At 55.1% G+C, this 15,024-nt stretch overlaps 2 protein-coding genes across 15 annotated transcripts in view; both read left to right on the forward strand.

The window, feature by feature from the left end:
- Positions 1-1,212, forward strand: part of GBF1 (golgi brefeldin A resistant guanine nucleotide exchange factor 1) — a 124,392-nt gene extending 123,180 nt beyond the window's left edge. For all 12 annotated transcript variants that reach the window (XM_055560385.1, XM_055560383.1, XM_055560388.1 and 9 more), the window contains one exon: positions 362-1,212. In XM_055560385.1, coding sequence (XP_055416360.1) covers positions 362-642 — 281 coding nt within the window. In that variant the 3' untranslated portion in view covers positions 643-1,212. The remainder of the gene's footprint in view (positions 1-361) is intronic.
- Positions 1,213-6,287: 5,075 nt separating this feature from the next.
- On the forward strand, positions 6,288-14,752 carry NFKB2 (nuclear factor kappa B subunit 2). 3 transcript variants are annotated; one of them, XM_055560381.1, is made up of 24 exons: positions 6,288-6,803; positions 7,723-7,837; positions 8,056-8,148; positions 8,431-8,512; positions 8,637-8,677; positions 8,937-9,035; positions 9,115-9,266; positions 9,532-9,638; positions 9,727-9,885; positions 10,140-10,244; positions 10,346-10,431; positions 10,510-10,648; positions 10,884-11,012; positions 11,140-11,349; positions 11,429-11,570; positions 11,928-12,042; positions 12,134-12,347; positions 12,502-12,671; positions 12,787-12,889; positions 13,018-13,169; positions 13,300-13,369; positions 13,604-13,776; positions 13,890-14,001; positions 14,100-14,752. In XM_055560381.1, the coding sequence occupies exons 3-24, from the start codon at positions 8,128-8,130 to the stop codon at positions 14,222-14,224; spliced, it is 2,706 nt and encodes a 901-aa protein (XP_055416356.1). In that variant the 5' UTR covers positions 6,288-6,803; positions 7,723-7,837; positions 8,056-8,127; the 3' UTR covers positions 14,225-14,752. The 3 variants fall into 3 exon arrangements, with proteins under 3 accessions (XP_055416356.1, XP_055416355.1, XP_055416357.1); XM_055560380.1 differs by lacking the exon at positions 7,723-7,837; XM_055560382.1 differs by lacking the exons at positions 6,288-6,803; positions 7,723-7,837 and having other exon boundaries at positions 7,848-8,148; positions 14,103-14,752.
- The last annotated feature ends 272 nt before the right edge of the window (positions 14,753-15,024 follow it).

A 15,024-nucleotide genomic window follows, 5' to 3' on the forward strand; every position in this document is an offset into this window, starting at 1 on the left:
GGATCCTGCTCACCTGCTCTTCCTGTGGGAGATTGCAGGGCCAGGTCTGATGAGCTCGCTGCCTGGGATTTCCAGGCTTCAGAGAAGAAGGCTGGATTGGGAATTTGGGATGAAGAGGCAGAGGTGCCCTTCAGGGATGCTAGTAAAAAGCAGACCAAAATTAATCTGACTGGAGGTACAACAGTGGGGGGAGTGGGTAGGTATGAGGTAACTGGACACTGGAATACGTTTCAAGCAGAGAATCTCAACTATGTAGACTGGGAGAAGTCATTTTGCTCACAGGAATGGGGAGGAGCAGAGTGTGGTAAACCAGCTGCAGACTGTAAGGGAGTTTGACTGCGGCCACCTTGCTTTCCTCTAGACTTTGAGAAGCCCGAGGGCCCCCGGCCTGCTAACAGCAGTTCTTCTGGATCACCAGTGGCGTCCAGCCCCAGCAGGCTGAGCCCTACCCCAGATGGGCCTCCACCGCTGGCTCAGTCTCCACTGATCCTGCAGCCCTTGGCCTCCCCGCTGCAGGTGGGCGTGCCCCCCATGACTCTGCCCATCATCCTCAACCCCGCTCTCATTGAGGCCACCTCACCTGTGCCCCTCCTGGCCACACCTCGTCCCACAGACCCCATGCCCACCTCTGAGGTCAACTAAGGCAGGCCCCTCAGCTATCAGGACCAGTACTTCCTAGCAGGCTGTCCCTGGCCCCGCTCTCAGCTGTCCCAGGGGCCACAGACTCTTCAGTCCCAGCCCAAGCGGCTGTCACTGCTTTTTGGATGGGGATGGGAAATAGAACTTTTATGGCCCCTCCTAGGACCCACAGTTAGTCTGTGGGACCTTCCTCCTCTGCTCTCCATTCCTGGGAGTCCAACCTGAGAGCACATTCAGGTATCACCTGCAGGCTGGCAGCTCCGGGGAGGGAGGCATCACTGTACCCGCCCTGCAGTGCCCGCCCTTGTGGCCCTCCTACCCGTGTCAGGCATCGAGAGCCAGGTCAACCACTCTGCACTTTGTCTCCCTCTCCCAGCCCCACTCGCACTAGCCCTGGGCCACCACCTCTAGTTTTTCCTCTTTTATTAATTGGTCAGTTTGGAGAGTTGATTTGCGCCATAGAGTGTGGGCAGGTGGGACTGGAGAAAAGGAATGCCCACAGGAGCATGTACATATGGAAAAACAGGAACACAGTGGACTTTTTATGATGTAATAAATGTCTTAGTACCAACATCATGGCCTTTTCTTCTGGTTTCCTTCTTGAGCTTGTGGGTACCATGTTCTGGGATACATAGGCCCTCACATGAACAGAGGCTGAGCCTACCAACCATGGTCAGGATTCCTTCACCACTGCTGCTGCCCACCTCCCCACCCCCCGACCACCACCACCACCATCGTAGCAGTGCTCCCTTGTCACCAGGGATGTGCTGGGGGCTGACAGTTCTCTTCCCTAACTGCTCCAGTGGAGATAAATGTGACAGCCCAGGCTGGGGTCAAAGGGAAGGTGAGCCAGGGCTGAGCTGTCATTACTCAGAAGGCTTCCCTCAGGTGTGCTTCATAGTCCAGCAGCACAAGGAGCCCATGGGCCTTAGGGGGTGGGAGGCTACCTTGCCCATAGCTGTGAGCTTGTGTTTCTGGACACAGGGCATTCATTCTGGCCCATAACTGAGCATGGAAATGTTTTTCCCATCCCATAGCCTCCAAACAGCCCAGCCACTGAAGTGTGATTGGAGAAACCCTTCTCTTCTTTCCCTTTGCATCAGGATAAGACAAGAAGGAGTGTGCATGGGGCAGGCAGCATGGCTTCTGCAGGGCTGAGCTACTGTGGGTGGGATGCAGAATTATTAAGCCTTCCCAAGTGAAGCATCTCCCATCATCTTGACTTTCTCCTCTACCATAGTCCCTTCCACCAAAGGGTGGAGAGTAGTACCAGTGGGCCTCCCTTTTGGAGACTTAGGGGCGCTCACCTCTTCATTGGGCCCAGATGTGTCTGTGATCATTCAGCCTCTCAGTCTTCCCTTTGCTCAGCACAACCATGTGGAAGGGTCTGGATGTCTGTCAGTGCCTCCCTTGGGTGCACCGCTGTGGAAACGGAAACAACTGGATGTGGAACAATACTAACAGGAGTCCAGCAGCTCCTGCACTAGTCTCTTCTGCTTCCCTTCCTTCTGCAAATAATCGAGACCATGCCTGCTTTCCACACTAACCTGAAACCTTGCCCCTGGGAAAATATGAGTAAGACTGAACGCCTCACCTGCTCTTTTCCGTATGGGTGCAAAAGCCTGGATCTACAATCAGGTAGACACTTGGACCATTGGCTTTGACTCTAACATCTCTGTTCTCCCTTCTGAGCCCCACAGCTCTGCCTTCAGAAGCTTCTGAAGGAAGGGAAACATGTTGTGAGGGAGACAACATAGACTAACATATAGAAATCCAAAGTCTATCCTGTGAACAAAAGAATATGAAAAGTCTGTAGCCCTTGGTCTGAAATATTAGGAAAGAAGCTGGGGTGATTGCAAACTGAACCCCACCCCACTGGCAAGCAAAGGAAAACGTGTCGAAAGTCTTATTCTGGTATAGAAAAATCAGCTGACATATAACCTGACTTGTTAACAGTGTTGTCAGGTGAAGGAAACTACAAGAAGATCTAATACTCGGGCCTTAATTCTGACCACGAAAGACTGGCTAATGACGTGGAAGTGACAAAACCTCTGGGAAAATAGTATAATCTGGAAGAAAATGCTGGTCTTAATAGTGTCTCCTATAAGAACTTGAGGATAGCAGGTTTCAAAAAGCCCGGAGGCCTGAGATCCTAACAAGGAGGAGTGACATTGTTGGAACACGAGTATATGTCAATATTAAGTGCACTGCTTACCCAACCTTGTAGAAATATTAACTCCTCTCCTAGATGAAGCAGCAGGTTCAGAGAAGCTGTATTCCTGGGAAGTTAGGGAGCTGAGATTCAAACCCAGGTCTGTTTCACTCTAAACTGCATGGTCTTTCCTATGACACTTCCCCAGCTCAAAAGTAGTGATGGTGATGTGGAAACTCTCGAAAAGGAGTACATTTTTCTGTAGTTTCTCATGTGGAAATAAAAGGTCAAGTACCTGAAGTAATAATTACATGGTGAGCTAAGACTTCACTAGAAAACTGAGAAAGAGGGGCAGGGATAAATGAGTTTGGATTAATAGATACACAGTGTGTGTGCATGCGTGCTCGGTTGTGTCCAACTCTTTGCCACCCTGTGGACTGTATAGCCCACAAGGCTCCTCTGTCCATGGGATTTTTTGGGCAAGAATATTGGAGTGGGTTGCCATTTCTTCCTCGAGGGGATTTTCCCAACACAGGGATCGAACTGGTGTCTCTTGCATCTCATGCATTGGCAGGCAGATTCTTTACCACTGAGCCACCTGGGAAGCCCATAACAGATACACACTACTACATATAAAATAGATCAACTATATTCAATATCTTGTTATAAACTATAATGGAAAATAATCTGAAAAAATATATGTGTGTGTATGTTGTTATTCAGTCACTCAGTTGTGTCTGACTCTTTGTGACCCCAGGGACTGCAGCCCACCAGGCTTCTCTGTCCATGGGATTTCCCAGGCAAGGATACTGGAGTGGGTTGCTGTTTATTTCTCCGTGTGTGTGTGTATGTGTGTGTGAATCACTTTGCTGTATACTTGAAACTAACACAACATTGTAAATCAACTATACATCAATAAAAGGGGACTTCCCTGGTGGTCCAGTGGCTGAGACTCTGCACTCCCAATGCAAGGGACCCCAGTTTGATCCCTGGTCAGGGAACTAGATCCCATATGCTGCAATTAGGAATTTGCATGCCATAACTAAAGATCCTTCATGCCACAACTAAGGCCCAGCATAGCCAAATAATATTTTTTTAACTATAATTAATAAAAACAGGAAAAAACAAACATAACCAAGAATAAATGTGAATTTTCTGAGTACATAAGAATGATATCAGAACTTCCCTGGAGATCCAGTGGTTAGGACTCCACACTTCCACTGTAGGGGGTATGGGTTCCATCTCTGCTGGGGGAACTAAGATCCCACAAGCCCCATGGAGCAGCCAAAAAAATAAAAAAGATATCAGAGAGGACGAATTACAGAGTTAGTAATAATGGGCGCACACTTCCCCATCACCCCGCCCCTCCCAATAAATGCTAGGAACAGTAAAGTATGTGGCTTTTCAAGCCCTTGGGTATTCACCTGCGTTCAGGGCTCACTGGGAAACTGTGGTTGAGAGAAAACAAGAACCCTGGGCTTCAGCTGAGAAGGAGCTTTAATTCAACTAAATAGTTCACCACCCCCTCCATGAAATGCTCTCACCTGGCTGAGACACAGGTTTTTCTTGGTTCTCCTCTGGCTCACTGACCATGTCTTTTCAATTTCCTCTTTTGGTTCCTCCTCATGTCCACAGCTTCTCAACATCAGAATGTCCCAGGGTGTAGTGCTTGTCAACTCCTTTTCTCTACATTCAATCGTGGGGTAATGGTGAACACTGTCAAAACTTCAAATACCATCCATTACACTGACTTAATGTACAATTACCCCTCATCTCCTCTAGGTTCTTATATCAACACCCCTTCCCAACATCCCACACCCAATTCCTCAGCAAGTTTTATTGCCCCTGACTTTCAAATCTACCTAGAATATAACCATTTCTCCCAGTTTTACCCACTCCCACCCAAGTCTAAAGTCTCACAATGGAGTGGGAAGACCTGCTTTGCTTTATACAAATTTAGGGTGAAGAGCTTTGTGCTAGAGTTAAGAGACTGGGTTTGATTCTCACTCTGTCCCTTTCAAGCCATGTATTTGGTTGTGTTACTTCTCCTCTCTGAGTCTTAACTTTATCAGTTTGGGCTTCCCTGGTCAGTGGTAAAGAATCCATCTGCCAATGCAGGAGATGCAAGAGACTCGGTTTCAATCCTTGGGTCTCAACCCAGGGATCCTCTGGAGAAGGAAATGGCGATCCACTCCAGTATTCTTTCCTGGAAAATTTCATGGACAGAGGTACAGTCCTGGAAGGCTACAGTCCATGGGGTCACAAAGAGTCAGAGACGGCTGTGCAACTGAATACACATACATCTTCACATAGTATCTGGCACATTCAATTTGCAGGCAAGATGAAGAGGGGGAAGTGACAGGAAATTACCCAAATCAAGGGCCACAATAGTCTCCCTTTATGCAGAGCTCCGAGAAGGCGATGGCACCCCACTCCAGTACTCTTGCCTGGAAAATCCCATGCATGGAGGAGCCTGGTGGGCTGCAGTCCATGGGGTCGCTAAGAGTCGGGCACGACTGAGTAACTTCACTTTCACTTTTCACTTGCATGCATTGGAGAAGGAAATGGCAACCCACTCCAGTGTTCTTGCCTGGAGAATCCCAGGGACGGGGGAGCCTGGTGGGCTGCCGTCTATGGGGTCGCGCAGAGTCGGACACGCATGAAGTGACTTAGCAGCAGTAGCAGCAGCATGCAGAGCTACTGCAGGCCTGTAATTCTGTTATTAAGGTCAGGGGCAAGCTGCAGGCAAGATTTGAAACAACAGCCTGTGTTCTACCATGGTGAGCCTAAGGGAGGACATCTCCAAAAATGGAGATTACTCATGGCACCTCCTGAAAAAAAATTCTACCAACCAGAAATGTCCAGCCCCAGAGGTCAGTACTTGGTGAATCTGTACTGACCTTGCTGCCGCTAGAAGTGTCTAAGCAGGGACTTCCCTGTGGTCCAGTGGCTAAGACTTCGCACTCCCAATGCAGGGGGCCCAGATTCCATCCCTGGTCAGGGAACTAGACACAATGAAGACAGAAGATCTCAACAAAGATCTCAACTAAGACCCAGTGCAGCCAAATTATTTATATATATATATATGTGTGTGTGTGTGTGTGTGTGTGTGTGTGTATGTCTTTAAAGTAAGCGGACATTGGAAACTATATAAAAAGGTAATTTCTTACATCAAACGCATTTGAACTAATAATTTTGGATGACTTTTCAACTCTAATATTCCAAACTTCCGTGATCGATGAGCAAGACCTGAGTATCCCAGATAAATACCTCCTTTCCCTTATCCTCGGAAGACTTCCTGAGCTCAGGTCTGAAAGTCTGGCCAGCTGTTAAATGTTCTGTCATTTACAGAACAAGCTTCAGGTCCAGACACTTTCTTCCCGGGAAGACTGAGAGGATTATGGAGTCTCCATGAGGCTCCAGAGGGGCCACCAGATGGCACTCTAGAACCTACTGCAAGATCAACTTCCTTCCTCTTCCTCTAAGTCTTCCCGGCAGCCGGGCCCCGCTCCGGGCGGGACCAGAGGGTTGAGGCATATCAGCTTCCCCCTGGGGTTCCCCGACTTCAGAGGTGGCCGAGCATTAGGCGCAGCATAGAACCGAGTAGCAGCAGGGGCTGCCAGCCGGCTTGGACAGGCCTGGGTGTGAGGAGACAGGAGCCAGGTCCCTCGGCTGGAGAATGGCGCTCGGTCAGCGGATCCCGCAGCGGGTTGGCAGAGCTAGTGCCTGTCTTAGGGTCATTCTCACTCCGGCTTCCAGAGCTACACAAATGTTTCTCCTCCAAGGGGCGCCCCTGAGTCACTCCCGATTGGTTGTGTAAGTCCAGGAGTTAAACTTTCAGCCAATGAAAAAGGGCATGGCGAGTGACGCACGGAAACGTCACGGGAATTCCCCCCTCCCGGGGGCGGAAAAGGGGCTTTCCCGGCTGCAGTCCTGGTGGTGGGAGAGGTGTCGCGACCCGTCCGAGGTGGGTCCGGCCGGGAGAGAATCCTGAACCGGAGCCGCCGCCGCGGTGAGTGGCCGGGTTCAGACCCCTGGGTGGTGGGACACCGGCAAGGGTGGGAGGAGGGTCCTTAGCTGACCGAGCCCTAGAGCTGAAGAGCGGCATCTGCGCATTCAGAGAGCGCTCATACGAACATGACACGCGGATACACATCGATATCCTTGTACAAAGACACGGGGCGTACGTCCATCTACACGTATGCCCGCAGGTGCACAGGATCGTCCATGCACTCAGACTCGCACACACATGCATACGCAAAGCACACTCACCCGTGCACAAGTGCCTGGACACACACCCTCCACGCAGAAACTCAACGACAGGTTCACCTGTGCCCTCAGGTACATGCTGACATGTGTCCACACTAATAAGTTTAAGGAGTCTCACCTGTACACGCATGTTCACGTCATGCACACAATGCGCAAGCACATGGGCTGAAACATAGACACCTGTGATGTACCTATGTTACATACGGCCATGGGACAGGGGCGGGGGAGGTGCACCCAAAGCAGGTGCGGTGTGGGAATCAACGACTGTTGAGATTTTCGGGAAGAGAGAATGGAGGTGCCCATCCCAACACCCACTCTGGCCCCTTGGCCTCAGAGACTGCTTCTCGGGACAGAACCCCGGGGCCCTCTACTCGGAAGAGCCCCCACCTACAGGCCTTCGGGGAGGAGGCCTTCCTACAGCAGGAATGTCCCCCCAAAACCCCCCGGGGTGAATCAGCCGTGGCCTCCCTGAGGGTAGAAAATCCCAAGGTTGCTCCAGGACGGGGGAGGGGAAGGGGGAGAGGAGGGGCCGGGCCCCGGACTAGGACCTTCCTCCGGCCTTGAAAGACCCCCAGTCCCCGGCGCCGGCCCTGGAGAGAGGAGGGGGGGCCCCCGCAACCCCGCGGGGCCTTCCCTGGGTCTGATTGCCCCTCTGCTTGCAGAGACGCTGCAGGCGCCCTCTGGCCAGCGAGGAGAGGACCTCGCGCCCCTCCCGCCAGGGGGCGTGGCCAGTGACGTCATTTCCAGGCCCGCCCCCCCTGGCCCCGCCTCCCCCTGGTATTTTCGGGACTTTCCTAAGCTGTTCTAACTTTCCTGCCCCTTCCCCGGCCTGGCCCAGCCCAGCTCCGGATCTCGCCCTCCACCGGATCCTGCCCGCCACACCCGGACGGGTAGCTGGAGGAGATCGGACCCTCCCCTAAATTTGGGCCCCCCTCTCCCCCCAACTCCCGTCCTGATCTGTCTCTCCCTACACCCGCCACTCCTCTCCACCTAAGGCGGGCGCCTGAAACTCTGGGAAACAGAACCCGGCCGAAGCCACCGGACAGAGCCGGGCCTAGCCCAGAGTCATGGACAGTTGCTACGACCCAGTGAGTCACGCCGCCTGGCCCCAAAGCCTGCCGGCCACCCCCCCGTGCCTGTCTGCTTGTTTGCCTGCCTGTCCTAGTCCCTTCTACTCCCTTACACCTCTAATGTCCTCAGATTATTTCACCCTGCCTGTCAGTCACTCTCTGCAAACTGCTTTCAGTAGGAGCTTTTTTATGGGCCTGCCTAGGAGAGGGGGTGATTGCTAATGCTTTAGAGAGCTGAGAGGTGGCGGGTTCTGGGGGTGGCTCAGAATCAGCTGCCATCCCAGTCTGTCTCCATACCAGGGTCTGGATGGCATCATTGAATATGATGATTTCAAATTCAACCCGTCCATTGTGGAGCCCAAGGAGCCAGCCCCAGAGACAGGTTAATAAGTCCCCTGACCTGCTCTTGTCTTGGAGGGAGGGGGAGGGAGGAGGAGGGAGGAGCATGTGGTGTATGCCCTCTGTCTTGGGAATGGGCTCAGAGGTCTTGGCTCCTCTGTCCCCAGCTGATGGTCCCTACCTGGTGATCGTGGAACAGCCTAAGCAGGTGAGCAAGTAGAAGGGATGGTGTGGGATGGCTTCAGCTTTGGGGGCAAGTGGGACAGTTGTAGCTGGCTGGCCACGGGGAGGGTAACTATCACAGAGCCACTTCAGGTTGGGATCGTTAGCAGCTGCTGATCACAGTGGCATGATGGTGATTCAGGATACACACATCCAGTCATTATGGTCACTGCTGGCTGGGGATGTGGCTGGTGAGGGGGGATGTTTCTCCTGGTCACAATGTCACTCTGCCCTGGCACCTTCAGCGAGGCTTCCGATTTCGATATGGCTGTGAAGGCCCTTCCCATGGAGGACTGCCAGGAGCCTCTAGCGAGAAGGGCCGGAAGACTTATCCCACTGTCAAGGTGAGCCAGGGCGGTGCTGGAGGGTGGGCTAGTGGACAGTGTGTCCATGGGCATTACTGACAGCCCTCACCCCTCACAGATCTGTAACTACGAGGGACCTGCCAAGATTGAGGTGGACCTGGTAACACACAGTGACCCACCTCGTGCCCATGCCCACAGTCTGGTGGGCAAACAGTGCTCGGAGCTGGGGGTCTGCGCAGTGTCTGTGGGGCCCAAGGACATGACTGCCCAGTAGGTGCCTGGTGCCCCCTACCCCTGGTCCCCACTGGTGTGCCCCTTCATCGCTTGCCAGTCCTAGGTCCCAGCCCACCTTTGTGAGCTTAGCATCTGACCAAGGGGAAAGACTCTGGTTGGCCCCAGAACCCAGGGCCCCAAGTAAAAACTAGAAAAGCTTCCTAGAGGAAGTAGAGCAGGGCCAAGCCTTGGCGGTGGGGAGGGTGCCTCAGGAGGAAAGAACTGCCCACAAGGCCTCTGACTTCTCCCTGCCCCCACACAGATTTAACAACCTGGGTGTCCTCCATGTGACCAAAAAGAACATGATGGAGATTATGATACAAAAACTTCAGAGGCAGCGTCTTCGCTCCAGGCCCCAGGGCCTTACGGGTATGGGGGATATGGAGGGAGTCATGGGAGGTGGTCATGGAAGGAATAGAGGAGGAATCCAGGGGTCACATGTATGCCCACTGCCCAGAGGCTGAGCGTCGAGAGCTGGAGCAGGAGGCCAAGGAACTGAAGAAGGTGATGGATCTGAGCATTGTGCGACTGCGCTTTTCTGCCTTCCTTCGAGCCAGTGATGGCTCCTTCTCTCTGCCCCTGAAGCCAGTTATCTCCCAGCCCATACATGACAGCAGTGAGTATCCTGACCACCTGGGGTGCTGGGTCTGGGTGCCACAGGGAGTGTGGAGGGCAGCCTCAAACTGTGGATTTGAACTTGGCCCCACCATGTATGAGCTGAGTGATCTTGAGGAAGTCACGTCCCCTCTCTGAGTAAATGAAGATACTGGCAGTTCCTGTGTCTCTTGGGGTTGTTAAAATACACCTGGCTCCCTAGTTGGGGCCATGGCTATTGTATCATCTCAAGTAACTGATATGCCATCTCCATAGAGTCTCCTGGAGCCTCAAACCTGAAGATCTCTCGAATGGACAAGACAGCTGGCTCTGTGCGGGGTGGAGATGAGGTTTATCTGCTCTGTGACAAGGTGCAGAAAGGTGAGGCTGGAGCCCAGGCTGGGAGCTAGCGATGGGTATCAAGCTTGGGGAGTAACACAGCTTCAGGACAAATGGCCCTATAGATTCAATTTTCCCTGTAGATGACATTGAGGTTCGGTTCTACGAGGATGATGAGAATGGATGGCAGGCCTTTGGGGACTTCTCTCCCACAGATGTTCACAAACAGGTACCCTAGGGCCAGGGCTGGGTCTGGATTCAAGTTAAGTCAAGGCCTTAATGACACCTATGTCCTCCTTCCCCCTAGTATGCCATTGTGTTCCGGACACCTCCCTATCACAAGATGAAGATTGAGCGTCCTGTAACCGTGTTCCTGCAACTGAAACGCAAGCGTGGGGGGGATGTCTCTGACTCCAAACAGTTCACCTATTATCCTCTGGTAGAAGGTGGAGCTGGGCTGAAGATCCCAGGGGGGCTGGAGGTGGGGGCTTGACTGGAGGGTCCCAAGAACTAGGTCAGGGGACCCATGAGTGAAATCAGGAGTAGGGAATGTCCCAGAAAGAGGTGGCCCTAGGAGCCAGCCTGAGGGTTTTTGGGGGAAAGGCCATTACCAGAGTGGGACAGGGCTCTTGAGGCTGGTGCAAGTTGGGGTTTTAACATCTCATTTCCCTCTACCCCTAGACAAGGAGGAGGTGCAGCGGAAGCGGAGGAAAGCCTTGCCCACCTTCTCCCAGCCCTTTGGGGGTGGCTCCCACATGGGTGGAGGCTCTGGGGGCTCGGCTGGGGGTTATGGAGGAGCTGGAGGAGGAGGTGAGGTGGTGCTGGTGGCAGGAAGGGCAATGGAGGAGGATGGGATAAAGGGGAGAAAAGTTGTGGGGAAGAAATCTGGGAGAGTCCTCCTGGTGCCCGCTCCCCACAGTCCTGCCTGTATCCACAGGTGGCAGCCTCGGCTTTTTCCCCTCCTCCTTGGCCTACAGCCCCTACCAGTCGGGCGCGGCCCCAATGGGCTGCTACCCGGGAGGCGGGGGTGGGGCGCAGATGGCCGCCGAGACGCCTAGTGTGGATGCTGGGGAGGAAGCAGCAGAGCCAAGCGCAGCCCCCGGGACACCCCAGCGCGAACAGCAAGCCCCGGAGCTGCTGCATCGAGGTATGACCTCGGGAATCCCAGCGGTCAGGACGCTGTGGGTGGGGACCTAGCCCACACCCACGCCCCCTGTCACCTCCAGCCCGGGAGTACAACGCACGCCTGTTCGGCCTGGCGCAGCGCAGCGCTCGAGCCTTGCTGGACTACGGCGTCACGGCGGACGCGCGCTCGCTGCTGGCGGGACAGCGCCACCTGCTGACCGCACAGGATGAGAACGGAGACACGTAGGTGGGCGGGAGAGCGGGCGGGGACCAGGGCTCCGCGCGCCGGTGGAAGGTCGTGGGCTGTGGGGCAGAGAAGGAACCTATAGAGCCAGGGTTCCGGAGTTAGGCAGACCCAGTTTCAAGTTCGGCCTCGCTACACTCTAGTTCTGTTCAAGATACTTAAATCTCTGTAGACTTCAGTTTTGTCGATTGCTTAAGGGGCACAGTAATAGTACGCACTTACCGCAAAAGGTGCGCGGAAGGATTTACTTTCGTGGGCTGGAGAGAAGGAGATTATGGAGGTGGTGGCGTTTTGAGAGTAAAGCATAACGAGTTGCTGAGCTTCCTAAGCCAGAGTCTCACCCCTTCAATCCCTAGGCCACTGCACTTGGCCATTATCCACGGGCAGACCACCGTCATTGAGCAGATAGCCCACGTCATCTACCACGCCCCACACCTCGGCGTGGTTAATATCACCAATCACTTGCACCAGGTGAGGGGCCTCTGTTGGTGAGGGGGAGGGGTTGGAAGTCAGGTGGGTGAGGCAAGGAGTGGGCCTGGCTCACCCTGCCTGCCTCCCCCAGACGCCCCTGCACCTGGCAGTGATCACGGGGCAGACGAAGGTGGTGAGCTTCCTGCTGCAGGTGGGCGCAGACCCAGCACTGCTGGATCGGCATGGAGACTCAGCAGTGCACCTGGCACTCCGGGCAGGTGCCAGCGCCCCCGACATGCTGTGCGCCCTGCTGCGGAGTGGGGTTCCTGCCATGCCCCAACTGCTGCATGTACCCGACTTCGAAGGTGAGTTCATCACCTCATCTGAACCAGCGGGCAAGAGTGGGCACCAGGGAGAGGATCTGGGGAGTGCCTGATAGTGGACGTGAGGTGTGGAGGTCGGCTGGTCAAGGGCTCACATTAGGGGCACAGCTGCAGGCTGAATACCCTGTGTCACTAGGGCTATACCCAGTCCACCTGGCAGTCCGTGCCCGAAGCCCCGAGTGCCTCGATCTGCTGGTGGAGAGTGGGGCCGAAGTGGAGGCTGCAGAGCGGCAGGGGGGCCGGACAGCCCTGCATCTAGCCACAGAGATGGAGGAGCTGGGGTTGGTCACCCATCTCGTCACCAAGGTGGGACTGAGGACTGTGGAAGATGTGGAGCCAAGGGCTGGGGACGGTGAAGGTGTCGGGGGAGGCCCAGCGGATCAGTCAGTGCTGTGACCAACCACTCCCTCGCACCCCACAGCTCCGGGCCAACGTGAATGCCCGCACCTTTGCAGGAAACACACCCCTACACTTGGCAGCTGGACTGGGATCCCCAACCCTCACCCGCCTCCTTCTGAAGGCTGGTCAGTCCCACCCTCAGGGGCTTATGAACAGGGCTGAGGGGGGAAAGGGGGTGCCTCCCAATCCCCCACTTTGCAGTCCTTAATATGGGTTCCAAGGGAGCCTCCCTGTGACTATCTCCCTGCCCCAGGTGCTGACGTCCATGCAGAGAACGAGGAGCCCCTGTGCCCACTGCCTTCGCCTCCCACCTCTGGTAGTGATTCAGATTCTGAGAGCCCTGAGAGGGACACCCGAGGCAGCTTCCGGGGCCACACACCTCTTGACCTCACTCGCAGCAGCAAGGTGAGGCCAGCCTGGGACTAGCAGTACCAGGGGATGGGGCATCTGGGCTTGTAGATGGGGTCCTAAGTAGCTGGTACTGGGGGTCAAGGACTGTGATAGGGGGTAGTCAAGGCTGAGGCTGTCTCCCCAGGTGAAGATCTTGCTGCTAAATGCTGCTCAGGACACCATGGCACCGCCGCTGACCCCGCCCAGCCCTGCAGGTGAGGAGCTCTCCCCACCCACTGCCAGACCCCTGAACCCCTGCTCACAGCGGTCTCTTGTCCTTCGGGACCACTGAAGGAGGTCTCCCTTTCTCCACCCCATCCTCTGTCCATTGCCCCAGTGGCCCCGCCTGCACTATCTATCAGGTTGCCTTGAGATAAAGGTGACATTTGGGTGTCTGTCTTTGCCATCTCTGGGGGTGACTAACATGTTTATGTGTGTGTCCCCTTCAGGGCCAGAGATACCCCTTGAAGATACAGTCCTACAGAACCTGGAGCATCTGCTTGACGGGCCAGGAGCCCAGGGCAGCTGGGCGGAGCTGGCAGAACGGCTGGGGTTGCGCAGTCTGGTAGACACGTATCGAAGGACAGCCTCGCCCAGTGGCAGCCTCCTGCGCAGTTACCAGGTCGGTCAGGCCCCTGCCCATGCTCCATGCCCCAGTCTCAGATCTCTGGTGCTTCCTCCGGGATCCCACACCCTAACCACAATTCCTGGTTCATGCCTCCTCCTTCTCCTCAGCTGGCTGGTGGCGACTTGGCGGGCCTGCTGAATGCTCTGTCTGACATGGGCCTGGAGGAGGGGGTGAGGCTGCTGAAGGGTCCAGAGACCCAGGAAAAGCTGCCCAGCACAGGTAAAGGGACCATAACTGAGAGGTGGATCTGGGCTTGGAGGGTGGGAGGCCTAAGGCCTGACTCTTTCCTGCTCCCTTTCCCGTGTCCACTCCCCCAGCAGAGGTGAAGGAGGACAGTGCCTATGGGAGCCAGTCGGTGGAACAGGAAACAGAGAAGTTGGGCCCACCCCCTGAGCCACCAGGAGGGCTCTGCCACGGGCGCCCCCAGCCTCAGGTGCACTGAACCACTCCCCACCCACCAGCCCCTTCCAGGACCCCTCTGTACAGTGACCCTGCCTATTCCAGTTCTTATTTAACACCCCGTGCCCACCCTTCATTTGGGGCAAATAAAAGATTCTCATGAGAAAGGGAGGGGGCCTGGCCTCCTCCCCAACTTACAGCAGCCCCTGATGTGTGTGATGCTTGTCCCCGGTAAGCAAATGCCTACCCTGGCCTCAGGCCAGGCACCAGAGAGAGGAGGAGGCCCAGCCAGCAAGTCGAGAGCAGTTTTAATGGAGGTGGAGGCAATACAAAGGGCAGGGCCCACTGAAGGAGGGAAGCAAGGCCGCAGTGCCTGGCCTGTGCACGGGGCCTCAGCTTGGACATCCATCCTCCACCTCTGGCAAGGGAGATGGTGAGCCCTCAGGGCAGAGGGAGGGAAACCAGCTCAACCCCAACTCCTGGCTTGTGTCTGAGCCAGGCCCCAGGATGGAGGGGGACTGCTGGTGTCAGGGGTGGGGGTGGTCTCAGCAGAAAGCAGAAACGTCAGGTCTCCCCCACAAAAAAAAAAAAAAAAAAAAAAAAAAGGAGCATCAAGAGTCCAGGGGCCCTGGCCCCTCCCACCCCCATCCCCTGTACGAAAAAGTGCAAAACATTATCACAAAAAAGGGGTCTCAGAGGGGCCCTTAGCCTAAGGCTCCTGAGGCCCACGCCCTAGCCCTGCCCTGCCCCGGACACCGCGTCCGGCGCGGTCAGGCCCTGGACCAAGAGGCCCTCACAGGTGGCCCGAGGCCGGCCCGGGCTTAGGCAGAGCCGTGTCATGCA

The sequence above is a fragment of the Bubalus kerabau genome, chromosome 22, assembly GCF_029407905.1.
Source record: "Bubalus kerabau isolate K-KA32 ecotype Philippines breed swamp buffalo chromosome 22, PCC_UOA_SB_1v2, whole genome shotgun sequence".
Lineage (NCBI taxonomy): Eukaryota > Metazoa > Chordata > Mammalia > Artiodactyla > Bovidae > Bubalus > Bubalus kerabau.